This window comes from Bigelowiella natans (genome assembly GCF_000002455.1).
Source record: "Bigelowiella natans nucleomorph chromosome 1, complete sequence".
NCBI classification, from domain to species: domain Eukaryota; phylum Cercozoa; class Chlorarachniophyceae; genus Bigelowiella; species Bigelowiella natans.
The window spans coordinates 99009-116652 of record NC_010004.1 but is presented as its reverse complement, the minus strand read 5'-3'; the positions used below and the strand labels follow the sequence as shown (position 1 = coordinate 116652).

General features: G+C 25.5%; 15 protein-coding genes across 15 annotated transcripts; 10 read left to right on the top strand and 5 right to left on the bottom strand.

Annotated features, from left to right (window-relative positions):
• Nucleotides 1-71: 71 nt before the first annotated feature.
• On the top strand, nt 72-434 carry BNATCHR1115 (hypothetical protein). Its single annotated transcript, XM_001712790.1, has 1 exon — nt 72-434. One exon carries the CDS (start codon nt 72-74, stop codon nt 432-434), a length of 363 nt encoding a protein of 120 aa, XP_001712842.1.
• An 89-nt stretch (nt 435-523) lies between these two features.
• Nucleotides 524-2145, bottom strand: BNATCHR1114 (hypothetical protein). Its single annotated transcript, XM_001712789.1, is given in 7 exon segments — nt 524-723; nt 743-983; nt 1004-1259; nt 1280-1557; nt 1578-1789; nt 1810-2047; nt 2068-2145. The coding sequence occupies 7 exon segments, from the start codon at nt 2143-2145 to the stop codon at nt 524-526; spliced, it is 1503 nt and encodes a 500-aa protein (XP_001712841.1).
• A 286-nt stretch (nt 2146-2431) lies between these two features.
• rpl14A (ribosomal protein L14A) lies at nt 2432-2825 on the bottom strand (the record flags this gene model as incomplete). The annotated part of the gene is given in 2 exon segments (XM_001712787.1): nt 2432-2605; nt 2625-2825. The coding sequence occupies 2 exon segments, from the start codon at nt 2823-2825 to the stop codon at nt 2432-2434; spliced, it is 375 nt and encodes a 124-aa protein (XP_001712839.1).
• On the top strand, nt 2767-3383 carry BNATCHR1113 (hypothetical protein). Its single annotated transcript, XM_001712786.1, is given in 3 exon segments — nt 2767-2937; nt 2957-3192; nt 3212-3383. 3 exon segments carry the CDS (start codon nt 2767-2769, stop codon nt 3381-3383), a joined length of 579 nt encoding a protein of 192 aa, XP_001712838.1.
• Nucleotides 3384-3420: 37 nt separating this feature from the next.
• Nucleotides 3421-4274, top strand: pcna (proliferating cell nuclear antigen; the record flags this gene model as incomplete). The annotated part of the gene is given in 5 exon segments (XM_001712785.1): nt 3421-3625; nt 3645-3758; nt 3779-3928; nt 3948-4042; nt 4062-4274. 5 exon segments carry the CDS (start codon nt 3421-3423, stop codon nt 4272-4274), a joined length of 777 nt encoding a protein of 258 aa, XP_001712837.1.
• Nucleotides 4275-4316: 42 nt separating this feature from the next.
• On the bottom strand, nt 4317-5529 carry eif-4A2 (translation initiation factor 4A2; the record flags this gene model as incomplete). Its single annotated transcript, XM_001712784.1, is given in 5 exon segments — nt 4317-4415; nt 4435-4521; nt 4541-4828; nt 4848-5277; nt 5297-5529. The coding sequence occupies 5 exon segments, from the start codon at nt 5527-5529 to the stop codon at nt 4317-4319; spliced, it is 1137 nt and encodes a 378-aa protein (XP_001712836.1).
• Nucleotides 5530-5611: 82 nt separating this feature from the next.
• BNATCHR1112 (hypothetical protein) lies at nt 5612-6234 on the top strand. Its single annotated transcript, XM_001712783.1, has 2 exons — nt 5612-5941; nt 5962-6234. 2 exons carry the CDS (start codon nt 5612-5614, stop codon nt 6232-6234), a joined length of 603 nt encoding a protein of 200 aa, XP_001712835.1.
• Nucleotides 6235-6237: 3 nt separating this feature from the next.
• Nucleotides 6238-10770, bottom strand: rpb1 (largest subunit of RNA polymerase subunit II; the record flags this gene model as incomplete). The annotated part of the gene is made up of 1 exon (XM_001712782.1): nt 6238-10770. The coding sequence occupies one exon, from the start codon at nt 10768-10770 to the stop codon at nt 6238-6240; it is 4533 nt and encodes a 1510-aa protein (XP_001712834.1).
• Nucleotides 10771-10837: 67 nt separating this feature from the next.
• BNATCHR1111 (hypothetical protein) lies at nt 10838-11639 on the top strand. The annotated part of the gene is given in 5 exon segments (XM_001712781.1): nt 10838-10963; nt 10983-11096; nt 11116-11316; nt 11336-11495; nt 11515-11639. The coding sequence occupies 5 exon segments, from the start codon at nt 10838-10840 to the stop codon at nt 11637-11639; spliced, it is 726 nt and encodes a 241-aa protein (XP_001712833.1).
• Nucleotides 11640-11827: 188 nt separating this feature from the next.
• On the top strand, nt 11828-13374 carry BNATCHR1110 (hypothetical protein). Its single annotated transcript, XM_001712780.1, is given in 5 exon segments — nt 11828-12169; nt 12189-12355; nt 12376-12879; nt 12899-13202; nt 13222-13374. 5 exon segments carry the CDS (start codon nt 11828-11830, stop codon nt 13372-13374), a joined length of 1470 nt encoding a protein of 489 aa, XP_001712832.1.
• Nucleotides 13375-13417: 43 nt separating this feature from the next.
• Nucleotides 13418-14219, top strand: trf (putative transcription factor subunit; the record flags this gene model as incomplete). Its single annotated transcript, XM_001712779.1, is given in 5 exon segments — nt 13418-13490; nt 13510-13610; nt 13630-13740; nt 13760-13998; nt 14018-14219. The coding sequence occupies 5 exon segments, from the start codon at nt 13418-13420 to the stop codon at nt 14217-14219; spliced, it is 726 nt and encodes a 241-aa protein (XP_001712831.1).
• A 34-nt stretch (nt 14220-14253) lies between these two features.
• BNATCHR1109 (nucleolar protein fibrillarin) lies at nt 14254-15015 on the top strand. Its single annotated transcript, XM_001712778.1, has 1 exon — nt 14254-15015. The coding sequence occupies one exon, from the start codon at nt 14254-14256 to the stop codon at nt 15013-15015; it is 762 nt and encodes a 253-aa protein (XP_001712830.1).
• Nucleotides 14999-15571, bottom strand: rpl9 (ribosomal protein L9; the record flags this gene model as incomplete). The annotated part of the gene is made up of 1 exon (XM_001712777.1): nt 14999-15571. The coding sequence occupies one exon, from the start codon at nt 15569-15571 to the stop codon at nt 14999-15001; it is 573 nt and encodes a 190-aa protein (XP_001712829.1).
• A 27-nt stretch (nt 15572-15598) lies between these two features.
• eif-4C (Translation elongation initiation factor 4C) lies at nt 15599-16031 on the top strand (the record flags this gene model as incomplete). The annotated part of the gene is given in 4 exon segments (XM_001712776.1): nt 15599-15629; nt 15649-15657; nt 15677-15861; nt 15882-16031. 4 exon segments carry the CDS (start codon nt 15599-15601, stop codon nt 16029-16031), a joined length of 375 nt encoding a protein of 124 aa, XP_001712828.1.
• A 52-nt stretch (nt 16032-16083) lies between these two features.
• dbp1 (ATP-dependent RNA helicase) lies at nt 16084-17626 on the top strand (the record flags this gene model as incomplete). Its single annotated transcript, XM_001712775.1, is given in 2 exon segments — nt 16084-17043; nt 17063-17626. 2 exon segments carry the CDS (start codon nt 16084-16086, stop codon nt 17624-17626), a joined length of 1524 nt encoding a protein of 507 aa, XP_001712827.1.
• Between the last annotated feature and the right edge of the window lie 18 nt (nt 17627-17644).

The window sequence follows — 17644 nt, the reverse complement described above, 5'->3', positions numbered from 1 at the left end:
TAGTTAACTTAAAATAAAGATGTTCTAGATTTCAACTTTTTAATAATAATTACTGTAGCAAATAGTTATAGATGGGAAGGTTACGGATAAAAACTTATAATTATAAAAATGATAAGAAAAAATATTGCTATAGGGATTTTAAGAAAACCACATTCAATCTATTTCTATTAAGAAAATCTTTATACTTTTTGAATAAAGTTATAGATGAAAAAAAAATATCACTAAAAAGTATTACAATCTTAATAGCTGGTAAGATTTTAAACATTTTATTGATAAACGACAAAAATTATTGCGAAATCAAAAATTTATTTACAGAAAAGTACTTATCATTTATAAAATCTAAAAGAACATTTAAAAATGAGATTTTGTTTCTTAATTCGGTTTATTTAAAAATCTATTTAGAGGTTATTAGGCAGATTATGTTTTATTACTAGCCAACCCTTTATTCATTACAGACAATGTTTTACATATTTGAAATATCGTGAAAAAGTAAAAAGCTTGATAAGATTAAATTCATCTAATTTTAAGTACTACATACTTTATAATTTAAATGAATATAATTAATGTTTTTATGGTGATCTTTCAAATTCCGCAAATCTATTGTTTTATCTCGTTCAAAGTTTATTTTTAAAATGGAATTATTGTTAGGAAAAGATATTACTTTTTTTTTGTGATTCATAATATAAATTAAATAGTAGAAAGATTTAACTATAATATCTCTTACTAATTGCAAAAATAGTACATTCGGTAAGTTGAATTTTATATTTGATCATCTTCGTTATCAAGAATTCGACTGAGTTATCCGAAGGTAGAACTCTTCCATCAATCAATATTTGAATTATTAAAACTATTAAATTTCTCGTATCATTTAGTAGATCTTTTTCGAATTGATAATCAGTAAAGGTGCAAATAATCGACAAGCATCTTCTTTTTGTTGATTTGTTTGTGATTAATAACCAGCTAATAAAATTGGAATTACAAATCTTATTCAAATCTTAAAAACATTTAATCTAAAATATTTTGAAGAGTTAAAATTATGATAAAAATAGGAGCTTTTATTTTTTTCAAAGCCTAGGTTATTGATTATATTGAAAAGTTCTGATGAATAAAAATTGTTTATTATTGTTGATTTAGTATATTTATTCATTAGATCAGTAATTATAGTGTCTTTTTGATCAAGTAGTATAAGATCAGCATTAGTATTTTTAATCGTTTGTAATATAAACTGGTATCTTGTTTCTAGTCTGTGGTAAAATTGCCTTTTTGATTTATCTTATACTTGTTGCAATATTTTATGGATGAATCTTTAAATTTAGAGTCCTTTTTGTTGATCAACGAGGTAGGTATAATAATTATACTAGGATTAGACTTGCTAGTCCTTTTGAAATTAATATGATTCGAATACTTTTGAAATAATAATCCTTTAGAAATAAAAAAGCTATTATGAGAATACCAGTTTTTATATTTTGAAAAAAAGACATTCCTAAAAATATTTTTAATGTTAGTTTTGTTTTTGTAATACTTAATACGATTTATTATGAAGTCAATTAATTTTAACTATTCTATGAAAATGATACAGAGTTGCTAATAAAATTATGATTTTGAGAAAGTTTTCCAATTAGAGAAGTTTTAATTAATTTTATGATGAAATCTTTATCAATAAATTTTAGTTTTAAACTAATAAGTCTCATATTTATTGTAATTAGAATTATACTTTTTCTTAAAGGGTTAAGTATTTTCTTTTGTGACAAAAGTGATTTAGATCTAAAAAGCAAAGACATTTTTGAAACTAAATACAAATTAGTATACCAAATATTAATAAGTAAGCTATATTCAAGTTAGATTGTTGAATAGATAACGTTAATTTTTTATTTATTAACTTTGCTTTATTTTTTACTTTAGTGAAAGGGAGAAATTTGTTTAATTCCATTAGTATTGAAAGTATATTTTGACTAAGTAAGATTTCTATATTTTTAAAAATACTTTTCTGTTTAATTAAAATATAGAATTTGTTATTAACTTGTCCTAGATTATTAGAAATAATTTTCTGTTTTAAGATAAAATAACCATTATTTTAGAATCAATTAATTTTTTGAAACAATCTAAATTAAATAATACAGGTTTATTTGAGTACGAATGATTCATAGATAAATTTTAGTCTAGAATTAAAAAGTTTTAAAAGTAACATGTAGTTTAGTAAATTTGACTCTTAGACTTGTGGTTTAATTTTCTCTTAGTAATCAGTCATTAAATAGACTATAATCTTTAAAATAGGATATTTGATCTTTAGTTCATAATCTTATAAAATTTATCGAAACTATAGGGTAAGCTAGATTTTGGATAATTTAATTATTAATGCTATAAATTTAAAAAAAATAAATTGTTAAAATGAATCAAAGAAATTTATGAGCTTAATTATTTAAGATATGAATCAAATATTTTTGAAAGAAATTAGATTTCGAATTTCTTTTATTTTTGAGTCTATTAATTTACTAACTAAAGGAGTATTATGAGAGGACGAAGGCAATGCGATTGAATATTTACTCATAAATAATGATTCTATTCTCGTGTTTAGAATTTTTTTATTTAACAAGTAAACTATTACCTATTATTATATAAAGTACCTTTTTTTGGTTAACTATATCATATATTATGCCTATACGTCCAATATTTTTTCCTTTACGTAAATAAACAACTGAGCCTCTCTTGAAAAAGCGGATGTTAATCATTAAAGGGGATGCCTGAGGTCTAACGCACTCTCCGTTCATGCTAGATATAGTCTTATTCAAATATATATTATTTTTTATTAGTTTACCAAAAGACATTAAATTATTTTTGACAAAAAAAAAGTATTTAAAGAGTTTTTTATATAATCTACTAATAAATAAGTTATATTTTTCTAAAATTTATGTTAAACAAAACGGTATTTTTTTTGAAGTATTTTTATTAAGGAAAGAAAATTAATTCTTCTGGCTCAATTAATAGATTTTTTATACCTTACAAACTTAATTTGAAGCAATTAAATTCTCAACTTTTTATAAAATACTTAGATCCGAAAATTTTTAAGTTTTTAAAATTTAATTCTTTGATAAACTCAAATAAAAAAGGTTTTCGTATTAGTTCTTTCTCATATCAAGATTCTATATTCGTTTCTTTAAATTTCCCAGAACTAATTATTAATCTTATCACTAGGTTAGCTTTCTGATTATAGGTTATTAAAAAATAATAAAATAAATAAATACAATATAAAGAAAGAGCTAGAGTTTCTAGAGACTATTAGGTATCAGTTAGCTGGTAAGTTTTGTTACAACGGTTATTTTCCATACAGAGAATACCTATCAGTGAGTGATTTTTTGTTTAAATATAATGTCTGTTTTTCTTAAATTAATGTCAATTTTTATTATTACGAGTAATTAGATGATGAGAAAAATAATTTTTTTAAATCCAAATAAAATTATTAAATTATTTGAATCAATGAAAGATTTACTCAGTGAATCAACATTTGAATTCAAAGAAAACTTTCTAACAATTCAGTCAATTGATCATTCGCACATAACATTACTTGAAGTTGATATTCAGGCAGATTATTTTGAAAATTTCAAGGAATTTGTAGGCACAAAATTTAGTAAGTTAATAATAAATAGAGATAAATTTTCAAGGCTTAATAAAAGCTTTGAAAACATCTACAAATGAAGACTCGGTTATGATGAAATACGACGAAACTACAAATTTTTTTAGTTTAGTTTTTGAGAACAAAGGTTTATTTTATATTGTATAGATAGTAGGATAGCTGAATATGAATTGAATTTATTCAAAAGTATTAAGGAAAAGATTACAGTTCCTGTTGATAAATATGATGCCACTATTTCGATGAATTCTTTGGAGTTAACTAAACTAGCAAAAGATCTTATAAATGTGGGTGACATAGGTATGATTAAATATTTTAGTTGTTATAAATATTCACCCTGGTGTAGTTGTATTTACAGCTAAAGGTACAAGTGGAAGAGCTATTATAATTTATAAGAATACTAACAATCTAACAGTAAAATGATTAAAAGTAGAAAAGAAAAGTTACAGTTAATTGTCAGAATCAAATCACTCAAAGTATTTCATTAAAATATATTATACATTTCTCAAAGTTGGCTCTGTTATCAGAAAATGTCACTCTGGAATTTAAAACGAGTTATCCAATGAAATTGGCTGTTAATTTTGACGGTAACTCAAAAATTCAATACTTTTTGGCCCCTAAACTTAAAAACAACTATGACATTTAAAACTTCTAGTATTTGTAATTTAATAACTCCGATTTCTTTTTTCTAAAATTTTACCAATTCTTCTATTGTTATAGAAAAATGTACTTCTAAATTTTTTATATTATGAAGATCCCTTAATTTAGCAAAATTTATTGCAACACCCTATAAATCAAAAAGAGACCTGTCTACCGAATCTACCTGTCCTTCCTATACGATGCAAATAAACATCCTTGAAAGTTGGAATATCATAATTTATAACAAGTGATACCTATAAATATATTTTTAACCTCAGGAATATTGAGACCTCTTGATGAGACATCCGTTGTAACTAATGCTCTGGTTTTACCATCTCTGAAATTTTTAAAAATATTAGTTCTCTCTTTTTGGATAACTCTTCCATGTATTAGGCCAACATTAAAATTATTAGCAAGTAATTTATTGTGAATCCAATTAGCTTTTCTTATTGTGTTACAGAAAATAAGAACTTGCCCGACTAATAGAGTTTCAAAAATGTCTAAAAGAGCTAACAGTTTATTTTCTTCAATAAAAACGGAAATGTAAAATTGCTTTATTTTCTATGACAATATTGATTACGTCGATATTTATTTCTTCTTTTCTCATTAATATCATTACTGGATCAAGTAAAAACTTGCTCGCTGCTTGAAGTGTATATAAGGGTATAGTAGCAGAGCAGATTATTATTTGAACTTTAGAGTTTAAATATCTATAAATATTAAAAATATCTATTTTGAAATTCTTATTCATTAGAATGTCAGCTTCGTCTAAAACGAAAGTTCGAATTTTAGTAATAGCTAAGCTACCAATTTGCAATAGATGCAAGACTCTTCCTGGTGTTCCTACAATTCCATGGAAATTTTTTTTAAGATTTTTGAGATCTTCTCCGAGCCATCTTCCCCCGTGACACGAAGTAATCGAGTTTTTAGTATAAATGTTAAGAACATTAAATACGTTTCTTATCTGAATGCTTAATTCTCTCGTTGGAACTAAAATTAGACATTGAGGCCTAGTTTAAAATTTTATACGAATTTATGGATTGACATAATTGATTACTTGTGCCGATTATATAACAAGTAGTTTTCCCAGTTCCTGAGGGTGATTGATAGATTATATCTCTACCTTTTAATAATGGAATAAGTGTAATAGATTGGATTTTAGAGCAGTAGTACATTGCATTTATAAAGACACCTTTTTTGATACTATTCTTTAATTTTAAATCAAAGAATGATTTGACTCTTATTTCATTTAAATTGGACATTAGAAACAAAAAGTATTATTCGTAATTAGTTTATTTACCTGCACATGATATATAAAACTAAGTTCATATCACATGTTAAGTTATGGTTTACTCACAATTAATAAAACAACAACACAAATTACTCTCTCACGAGTCAAAAGCGTTATTCAATAGAAAAAAATGCTTGACTAAATTAAAAACAACAAAATTCAATAAAAAATTTTCAAAAAAAATAATTCAATTCCAAAGAACGTCATCATGTAGTAGATCTTCATTGTTTTTTGCAATATCTGACTTGTCACTGCTGACTGTTTTAGGTAAGCACTCGTCATTAGATATCATGAAAGCTTTTCATGATTTGTCACCTTACTTATCATATTATCTTTCAGCTTTTTATAGATTAATCATAATGTTTATTTATAGAATGTTGACTGTAAAATTTAATATAAATAGTTATCTTATTGTATTATATTAACCAGAAACTATTGGTTATATTTAGTGGAAGTTCGCGAAACTCAATCATCTTCTTGGAAAAAAAAGAAAAAGTCTAATCCGCTACTAGTGGTAATGATTATAAATAATAAGCCGGTTGATAATCTAATTTATTTTTTTAGAGGTTGGATACCTCCTATTTTTGGAGTGTTAGATCCATCATTGATTATTACCATAATGGTATGGTTTCTTTTAATGCAGTTGGTCGACATAAGACCATGTGGTGAATGGTAGATTCTAGTATTCCCATTCTAAAAATTTTTTTTGATGATATGGATTATATTGTAATTTCTTATTTTTTATTAATGGTTTATAATATGATACCAATTTGTAGGAACTTTTTGATTGATTGAAACTCGGGATAATTAGCGGGCTTCGTTTAAAAGAATTTTTCGATATTTGTACCTCTTGAAATTTAGTTTTCTTCATATTAGAAAAACCTGTACCAAAATTAGATTCTTTACCAAAGATAATTGTTTCGGTAATACTGCTGAATCGATCAACTTTGGTTTCAACAGATGCTTTAAGTAGAGTTTTCATTGTTTCTTCGAATGAACATTCCTGTAATGTAGATAGAGATTGTACCTTTAACCCGTAACGGTTAATGGCATTGGGACGACCAGTATTAGTAGAATAATCGGCTAAGCAGCTAATGTGATGTTGATTAATGTAAGAATTATCAAATTCTAGAATTTTTTTTAATTCTTTAATGAACAAGAGTCGGGCAGCTTCGATGCCAAAATTGTCATAAAAGCAGTTAACATCATTACAGTATGTCAGGCTGGAGTCTATCCAAGGGTGAGTCAAAGTTTTTACCAAATTAATACCAATACAATCGAGTAATATAAAGTTTTCAAGACTATTTAAGTCATAGTTTAAATTGTTTATAAAAGTCCTGACTTTATTACTAACTCTACAATGAACTATGTCTGGAATACCGAGTATTGGAATATTGAGAATTTCGGATTTAAATTTTTCTAGGATGTACAGAAATTTGGATTTTCTGACTCCTAGTTTGCACCTTTCTTTGATATGAGGGGTTTTTTTCTTAGGATCAACATCTAATAATTTTATAGAATATGGAGCAAAAAGGGTATTGCTTATAATTATTGCTATTTCAATAAATTTTTTATCAGCAAAACTAATCTGAATATTTCCATAATTTTTTAATTTGTCAGAAAGTTTTTTAAATAATTTAACGATGGATATTTTTTTTTCAAAAAGCCTCCATCTCGATATTATGAGTTTTAATATCCATCTAGGATTTTGATCAGATTTAGAGGATGGATTAATCGATTCCAAAGAATTTTTTAAAATTGATGAAATAAAATCAATCCTAGTATATTGAGAGTCAAAAACTTTTAGTAAATAGAGTTTTTCAACAAAAAATTCCAATTTGGTTTCCTCTAATCTTGATATTATGAAATCGGTAGATTCTATTTCTAACTTAGAGTTATGTATTAAACTTAGATAAGAGCATTTTGTTTTTGGCTTTTTTGTTGCATTAATTAATTCGTTGAATCTCGGCACTCCTGTAGTAACATCCTTTTCTGCAATTCCTGCGTAATGGAAAGTATTCAAGGTCATCTGAGTTGTAGGTTCTCCGATGGATTGAGCCCCTATGACGCCAACGCACTCTCCGGGAGTTGTCAAAGATTTGTTATATTTATTCTCAATTTGTTTAAAAATCCATTTTAATTGAAATAAGTTTATTTTGAGTGATTTAATAAGTTTTACAGTAAAAATGTTTTTTATGATTAGTACTATGGACGGATTTATTATTTTATTAAACAAGGCCTTGAAATAACATGTCTTTCTTGATAATGATAATGAGTTATAGAGTTTTCCTAGATAAATACTCAAAAGATTAGGGCAAGTACAGTTCTTTTGAATTTTGCCATATCTTTGTAAAGAGCTTTTAGTATGAGCAATGATTCTGATAATATTCACTGGAATATAACATGTTTTTAAACGTTTCAACATTGTGAATTGTTTTATGATTTTGTTTAAGATCTTATCCTGTGTATAGTATTTTTTAAAATTAGTATTCAAGAAGTGGATATGACTAAAGTTGTTAGAAAAACCAATATCTTTTGTATCGTAAGTCTTCAATTTCAAATTGCTTTGTAAGTTTTTATTTGTCTGTTTTTTATGATTTTTTGACAATGTAATTTTTTCTAAAAATGTAGGATCTAAACCATCTTCACCATACAAAAATTGTATGATACTTTGACTAGAATTTCTGACAGTGCCATCATAATAGCAAATTAAATTTTCCATAGATTTAGAAAACTTCCTTTGTATATAACCCGTTTCTGCTGTTTTTATTGAGGTGTCGATAATACCTTCTCTGCCTGATATCGCGTGACAAAAATATTCATGAGGGTTTAACCCATAAAAAAAGTTACTCAAAATGAAACCTGTACTTTCAATAGGAATATGACCGATAATATTGTGACAAAATAACCTACCGTGAAAATGGTTCATGTTATTAATTTTTATAGAGCTTTGTTTACCTAATAATCCAACGATTTGTATTAAATTAATTAAAGAACCTTTAGATCCACTATTTAACATAATATTCATGTTATTATTTTGATTATGTGTTAAATTCAAGAATAAATTTATCAAAGAAGAGAAATATTTTTTAGTTGTTGATAGATTGTTTATTTTGGTAATTGTGTTAAATTTAAAATTCTTTATTTGCGTCATCTTTATTTGTTTCTTTGTCTCCATGAGCTTTATCCAATTATGAATATAGAATTTTTTTATATTGTAAAATATGTTAAATAGTTTTTTTTCAAGAAAGACATCCCACAAAGATACTGTGAAACCGTTTTTTATATTAGTATGTCTAGCTGTTGTTTGGCACAAATCGATAAAATTTCTGCATGAAAAATGATCGTATTCTAGCCATATGTTTTGTATTATACTATTATAAGATGCACCTATTGTTTTCTTATTAAATAACCCCATCATTATTTTACCATCTTGTATATACATAGAGGAATCATTATAATTATTTGAATCTTCAAAATGGAATGTTTTACGACTTTCTCGGTGAAGAAAGGTCAGATGGGGTAAAAAGCTTGATAATAATTGCTTTCCTGTCCATTTTTTTAAGGGCTTGATTATTGATGGTTGTGTAGAAAAGTTTTTATAGTTGTTTTTTAAATAGTCTTTTTCTAGGCTGTTTAAAAAAGAATCTCTTGAAGACAGAGTGTAGCAAGTGCTTAAAGTATCTTGTACCAATCCTATAACTGGTTTGTTAGCTTGTGGTGACATAATGTTATTGATGACATTCATAATAAAAGTGCTTTCTGATCTTGTTAATTCTGATTGTGGAATATGAATATTCATTTCATCACCGTCAAAATCAGCATTATAGGGTGTAGTGACTGATAAATTTAATCTGAAAGTGAGTTTAGGAAATATTTTTACGCGATGACCCATCATAGACATTTTATGCAATGAGGGTTGTCGATTTAAAATCACAATGTCCCCGCTTTGAATATGACGTTCAATTATAAAACCGTATTTTAGTAAAATTATTGAATTTGAAGATTTATATCTCAAATCGATGACTTTATTGTAGCCTTTGATAATATAATTAGCTTTTAACTCATTTCCGGTGGAGTCAATTATGTAAGATAGACGATCAATATTAAATTTATTGACAACTTCAGGAAGTGTTAGTTTTTTGGCTATTAGCATAGGTATTCCTAATTCTTCTAAATGAATATAAGAATCACCGGTTATTACAGTTCTACCTGTGAAATCAACTCTTTTTCCTACTAAATTTCTTCTAAATCTACCAAATTTTCCTTTTAGTCTCTGTGAAATGCTTTTGATAGGTTTTCCTGAGACATGTGTGGATAATTTAACTTTTGTAGATGAATTGTCAAAATAAGTAAAAATATGGTAGGATAAAAGTTCTCTATAATTTTCTAATAGTTCCGAAGACTTTCTACTATTCTTTGATCTTTGTAATCGATCGTTTGCTTTAATTATATCATGAAGTTTATACGTTAAATCATCTTCGTATTTGATAAACAGGTTCTTTTTCGAGTAGGGTCTGATATTGATGGGAGGGATAGGTAAATTATAAAGTATCAGCCAGTTAGGTCTTGAATTTTTGAAATCGAATCCTAGGATGTTACAGTCAAATTTAGATATATTTTTAAGAATACTATAAGCTTGTTCGGGAAAAAGCTTTCTTTTTACAAGTATGTTCGGATTAAATTTACCCTGTTTAACACATAGAGGAAACCTCATCCAAATTTGTATTCCTTTTAAAGATTCGTATTCTGGTAAAAAATCTCCGCTTAGAAGATCAGTTTTTACCCGATCAGCTTCTTTCGAGATAATGGATATTCTATCTGATATATTGTGTTTTAATAGCTCTTGAATATTCGTTCTGGTCTTTTCAATTAATAAGGCAGACGTATAATAATTTACTGATTTTAAAATTTTTAGGATTAACCCAAGATAATTACAGTTGAAGACTGGCAAAAATAATTCAATATGGCCGAAATAACCAGGGCAATCTTTTCCTGTATTACTATCAAGTGGGCAGATTGAAGTATTTTCGATTGTTCCCATTTTTGGAATATCTAAATTTTCTAGAGTTCTAGATATATCTAAAGTTTCTTTATTATTAAAACAGTGAATTGAATATCTTTTTATCTCATCAGAATTTAAAATGCCATATACAATTGCAATGGGCTTTTTAATTTTCGCCTTGGATTTAGTGTATCTTTTGAAGTCCATTTACCGTATTATTTTATTTTACAACAGGAAATAGAATTAACTGTTGTATATAAGCCACAAATGTATTATGAAACTTAGCACTTTTAGCCTATTTTCGGATAATTTAAGTTTTGTGCCTATAAAAAATAGTATGTTATATATTTGTACAAACAAGCAATATTTGATAGTATTTCATATAGGATTTAATAAGATAGTATTAATAAAAAAAAAAGATTAAAAAATTTTCTCCATCTATTAGAAACAATACTATTAGAATCTCTTTATTAACTTCTTTTCATCTTTTAGAGAACAGTTATGAAATAATAATTTCATACGCAAATGGAGAAGTATCTACTGAAAAAATAGCTATTTTTTTGGAATATTCTTTCAAATAAATGTAAGTTTAGTCTTATGACGAGTATTACCAATATATCTACTGTTTATTATGATCTTAAGTCTCGATCTATTTTTATTGGTACAAAAAACGGGATTCTATATTGTGCTGGTATCTTAAAGCAAAATTATTATTTTACAATGTATAAACATAATAGTAAAATCAATAAAATCGTATAATACTTATTCATAGAATATTATAGATACAAAAAAAAAAATACTTCTTATTACTCTAGATACTGGAATTGTTGCATGGTGTATCAGTGAAAAAATCTGTTTATTTCGATTGGTATACAATTATAGTAGAAAACTGGTAGTATCTAAACATCCCTTATTGAATCTTTTTATTATAAGTTTATTTATTATTATTAGACGTAGATTATAAGAGTTGTTACACGTTATTTGTGTATATGAAAAGAGGTACTTTAGTTTCTTCTTTTTATAGAGAAAATTTAATAATCAAAAACGCAAAAAGAAGAAAGAATCAAGAAAATTAATTTCAATAAGTTTAAAAACCTATTATGTGTACTTACAGGCAAAGCAAAAGTTTTACTATTCAAATTATCGCTAAATTATCTATCATTAAATTGTTATGCTAAAAAAAAATTAATACTGAGAAATGAGAATAAAGACTTTTTATCGATCTGGCTAAAACAAGTATAATTACGAGAAATAGAAATATTTAATGAATTCTTTGACATTGGTAGATTTTCATCTAAATGAAAAAGTTCTAAATGGTGAAAAAATTATTCTTTTAGTTTTTATCACAGATAAAATGAATTTTATGATCAATGTTATATTTTTAAGATTCATGGTATATCTTGAAATTCATACGAATATATTTCACAAAAAAAGAATAGAAGGTTTGGATATGGATGCTGATAACAGGTTAATATTGTCATTTTCAAAATATTGTTTTAAAATATGGCATATGAATCCATTATTTCTAGAACTAACTTTTTATAGAGGTATTTTGAACTGTTGTTCTTTCTTTATGCATAAAAGATTAGTACTTTTTGTTAATGAGGTTTTAGATTTTTTAAAAGATAGGTATATTGTATTTACTAAATTTAAATTCGTACAAGAGTAGAAAGCTTAGTTGTATACATAAAAAAAAAGTTAATTTTTTAAAGGTTTTTCCTAAAAACGGTATAATTATATCTACTTCTGATGGGGGTGAACTAAAAATGTGGCAGTGTATTTTATCAGTAAAGTATTTAAATTGATATCAAGATATAATTTGAAAATAAAGTTTTTACTTTTATATGGCGTAAAATATTTAAATTCAATCATTGGCGTTCTTTTCAAGGGTGATTTAAATATTATAGCTGTTATTTTCTCTAGTGGGATGATAAAAGTGTATAATTTTAATAATTTTGTATTTATCTCAACTTTAAGGGTTAAAGACGACTTTTTAATTTGTGCGACTACTTGTTCTGATAAGAATGTATTGGTAGGAGGATCAATAAATGGAAAAATTTACGTTTGCGAAATAGTATCTGGCAGCATTTTAAAGAGTTCAGTATTGTCTAAAACGCCGATTTTGTGCTTAGAATGTATTATTGCTAAAAACTTACTAATATGTGCGGGTATTTCTGATAAAATCATTTTTCTAAACTACAAAAATTTTGATGTAAGCAGTAAAATATTCATTAATACTACTGGAATTTCTAGTATGCTTTTATCAGAAAAATATAATTTTATAATTTTAGTATCTTTCGAATCAACACTCATAAAGTTTTAAAAATTTAAGTAGACTGACCGATTTATCAACACCAAGAAAGGTGAAACTAAATAAAACCCCCATCAACTTTAATCAAGATAAACTTTGTCAATCATCTTTCGTCAAAATTTTTGATGTAATTAGCAAATTGATCAAAATTAGAGCTGAAAGAAAGTCAAATATTCAAAGTTCTAAAAAGGTTCTACAAAAATTAATTCTTCTGATGAGTTCTGGAATTACTACAAAATGTTTTCTCTATACAATAAAAAGTATGAAAACGAAATTGAGAAAAAACTTTTTACGATTTCTTCTATACTGTATTGTAACTTTTTATAAAGTATAAACTTGATAATTAGTTTTTTTTCATTATTAACTTTACTTCTTTCGTGACCAGTACATTGATAAGAACTACTAGTATAATTAGAGAAAATTGTGAGTTGTTAATAATGGTTAACTTTTATTTAATTAACTTCTTTTACAAATTAAAAACAGTCATGAATAAGATATAAAGCTTTTTAATTACTTTACTTTTATTTACTATATTTTTACTACATGAAACTGTTAATACCTTCTCCGTATCTTAAAAAAATAATTGACAATACTGCTGAATTCATTATAAAACATGGTAGAAAAAAATTAACCAGGAAGAAATTTTATGACATTAATTAAAAAAAAATACGATAAAAATAAGATTTTTGATTTCTTAGAGAAAAACAATATTTTTTACGGTTATTTTATTTATCGAGTAATTTTCAATTAATTAGCTTAATTCCATATTACAAAAAAAAATCACTAAAGTAAAATCAAAAGAAAATATACCTTCAAGAAAAAAGATCAATTTATTCAATAATGTCATGAAAATTAAAAAATTAAAAGTTTTATTGATTAATAAAGACATCCAACATAAATAAATCTAGTATTTATAGGAAAAAACTTATTTTATCAGCACATTTTATTAATTATAATGATTTAAAAATAATTAGAAGCTTGATAAAAGAATTTTTGATTAACGATAACTCGAAAGATTTTTCGTTTATTTTAAAAAATCTATACGTCGTACAAAGTATTTTTTTCCAAATAATAAAAAATATCGATGATTTTTTAGTATCTTTCTTACAAATATACTTTCATATGTATAATTTTATTATCTAGGAATGATATAATTGATAACGATTACATAAGAAAAAATGTTGAAAGATATAAAAATCTATTCGATCCCAAAAGAACTTATTTTCTTAAAGAATCAAATGTATCTTATGAGTGGAAATCTTTTAATTTAGTTGAAACCATTGATTTTTTTGACTTTGAGTTGACTTATTTGGCTAGTCCTAAGCCTAAAAAGAGTCTATTTTAATTAATTGTTATTATAAAGTAAAATGTAATAATTTATGGTTGTCAAGCAAAACAAAATTTTTTCAATCGAAACTCATAGACATGCTAATGTTTATGTAATTAGAGGTATAGAAGATTGCATTGCTACGATTAATATTACTCCCGGTAAGATATTCTGTGGAGAACTTCTATTAAAATCTTTTTTTAATGATAGAATTTATGAATTGAGAGTTTGGAATCCTTTCCGCTCAAAATTAGCAGCTGCTGTTTTAAACGGTATAGATTCAATTGGATTATTACCCGGCAATAAAGTTCTTTATTTAGGAGCTTCAACCGGTACTACTATCTCTCACATATCTGATATAGTAGGTACTAAAGGGTGTATATATGGTATAGAATATTCTAGTTCCTGTGCTTATCAGTTATTTCATTTAAGTAGCTATAGAACAAACGTTATACCAATTATAGAAGATGCCCGATACCCGCTGAGATATAAAATGTTAATTCCAATGGTAGATGTAATAATAATTGATGTATCCCAAAAAGATCAAATAGAAATATTAGCAATAAATAGTTTGTTCTTTTTGAAAAACGGGGGAAATGTTATTGTTACCCTTAAATCTGATTCAATCGATGCAATATCTCCCGAAATTTTGTTTGCTAAACAAGTTGACAAACTTAGAAAATTTGGTTTTTCTCTTTTTGAGCAAATAACTCTGGAACCTTATGAAAGAAATCATATGTTAATAAGAGGAAAATTAAGTGACCCGGTTTTTTTATTTAACCAACTGACAAGATTTACTAAATTAACGAATTAACTTCTTTACTAGCTAAATAAATACCATCAATGAATACTCGACAATCTTTGTTGTTGATACTACATTTATTTTGAATTAGACTTGATAATATTCCCAAAGTTTCTATATCCTTAGATAATAGTATAATTTCTTTTTTGTTTAAGTTATTTGTACAAACTTGTACACTTGATGGTATAAAAAAGCTATCTATTCTTTTTAATCCAAATAGATTAGTTATTTCTAAAGTATTTTCATTTTGTATATATTTAACACTGATGGGAAAATGTGAATATACTATTTTTAATAAATATGTAAAACCTTTTGAAACGCCAATTATCATATTATAAATAATGCTTGTGATTGTTCTGACTATTGCTGATGAGCTTTTATTATTGTAATAGCATCTCACGATCAGAGAATTACTATCATTTTTTTTATAAATAATATTTACATTTTTATTATTAAATTTTTTAGATAGTTCTCCATTTATACCTTTAGTATAAATGGTTTTTTCCTTAATCCGTATTTTTACGTCTTTGGGAACATTAATTATTGATTGCACTAGAACGTGTTTCATTGAGAGTCCTAAATCAAAGTTTTAATAATGCTAATTAGATTGATAATGAAGAATAAAAGTACTTTTTAACAAATTAGAAAATAACAGTAACAAAATTAAGTAAAGTGCAAAAAATGAAAAAAGCTGATTTAATAAAAAAAGATGTAGATCAAAGTTTGATTATATTCATAGTGTATGGAAAAGTAATAGTCTCTTTAGGAGACTGTAGGTTAAAGGTTCTTTGTGAAGATGGTAAAAGCAGAGTTTGTACTATTCGAGGAAAATTAAGAAAAACTGTTTGGATAAGAGAAGTATTTTAAAATTCATAAAGGGCGACATAATACTAGTTAGTCTTAGAGAGTATGATGATTTCAAAGGAGATGTATTATGTAGATATACTCTTGATCAAATTAATTCATTAATTGCATCAGGTGACCTTAAAAGTATAGATATTATTGACGATGTAAATAAACTTAATTGATCAATATACTATACTTCTCTGATAGTCTAAATGCAGCCAATAAATGACTGATATGTTACATTCTAAGTCATATAATAATAATTTTGATAGACCAATTAATAAATTCGATTCGAATAATAAAATTTTGTCGAGTGAAACCAATAATAAGAATAAATATGATTACAAAGTGTTTAAAAAAATAAAAAAAGCAAAAATTATAGCAAACATTTCACAATTTTATAATAATTTTAATACCAATCACAAGACTAAAACTGTTTATCCTGACAAAGTTAAATATATCTTTAATAAGAGTATTGAAAAAAAAAAGCCTCTTGTATTAATCGGTTTGATACATAAATTTTTAAATGGATACGATACATTTAGTAAGATATGTAAAAATTTAAAAATAACAAAAATAGAAACAGAGGATAAACGTATTCTTTCAAGTAATAATTCTTTTTTTAATTTATTTCAGCATTGGAATTTTATAAAAATTCACAAAAGTGTATTAAGCTATCTTAAAAACACACGTAGGCTATATCCACTTCCAATACAATCACTTGTGATTCCAAAAATATTGTTTGGGAAAGATATTTTTTGTTTAGCCAAAACTGGCTCAGGTAAAACTCTTTGTTATTTAATTCCTCTTATAGTAGGCTTGAATAGATTAAAAAATGTTAGAAATATTGTCATTGCTCCAACAAGAGAATTGGTATTACAAATAGGCAGAGAATCATATTATTTGACCAAACATTCAAACATTAGAACCTTTTGTTTTTATGGAGGTTCGAATTTAGCTAATTCAATTAATTCACTATTTAAGGAAAATAATATTATAGTTACAACTCCAGGTAGATTAATAGATTTAATACTTTTAATAAAAAAAAAACCTTTATGGAACATAAAAAAAATTATTATGGACGAAGCTGATAAAATATTAGATATTGATTTTGAAATATCAATAAAAAGGATATTAAAAAACGTTCGTAGAGATAAACAATTACTGCTTTTTGCTTCTTGTATGGGATTAAAAGTATCTTAAATCCTTATAGATATCGCAAATCATAAACCTTTCAGTTTTCCTAAAGTATCCTATTCGTTTTAATATGGGTGAAAGATCAAAAATAAATTCAAATATTTCTCAATTTTTCGAATATATAGAAATTTTCAAAAAGCAAAGATTACTAGAAATAATTAGTTACTGGTACGTTAAAGGAAGTGTAATCGTCTTTGTGAATACTATAAAAAGCGCACAATTAGTTAATAAGTTACTTATTGAAGCAGGTTACAAATCAAAAAGTTTATTTGGGACCCAATCTCAAATAGAAAGAATGATAACATTATATAGTTTTAGAAACGAAAATAATTCTATTTTGGTTTCGACATCATTAGCTAGTAGAGGTCTAGATTTCAAAAATGTTAATTTAGTAATTAACTTTGATATTCCTTCTTCTCTAGAAGAATACATAAACCGTATAGGTAGAACTGGTAGGTTAAACAAGAAAGGAACAGCGATTACTCTAATTAATTCATCAAAAGATAAAATCTCATCAGATCTTTGGGACTACATGTTTAGATATAATTTACACCTAACTAGGACTATGGATGTAATTTAGTAGTTATTTAAAATAAAC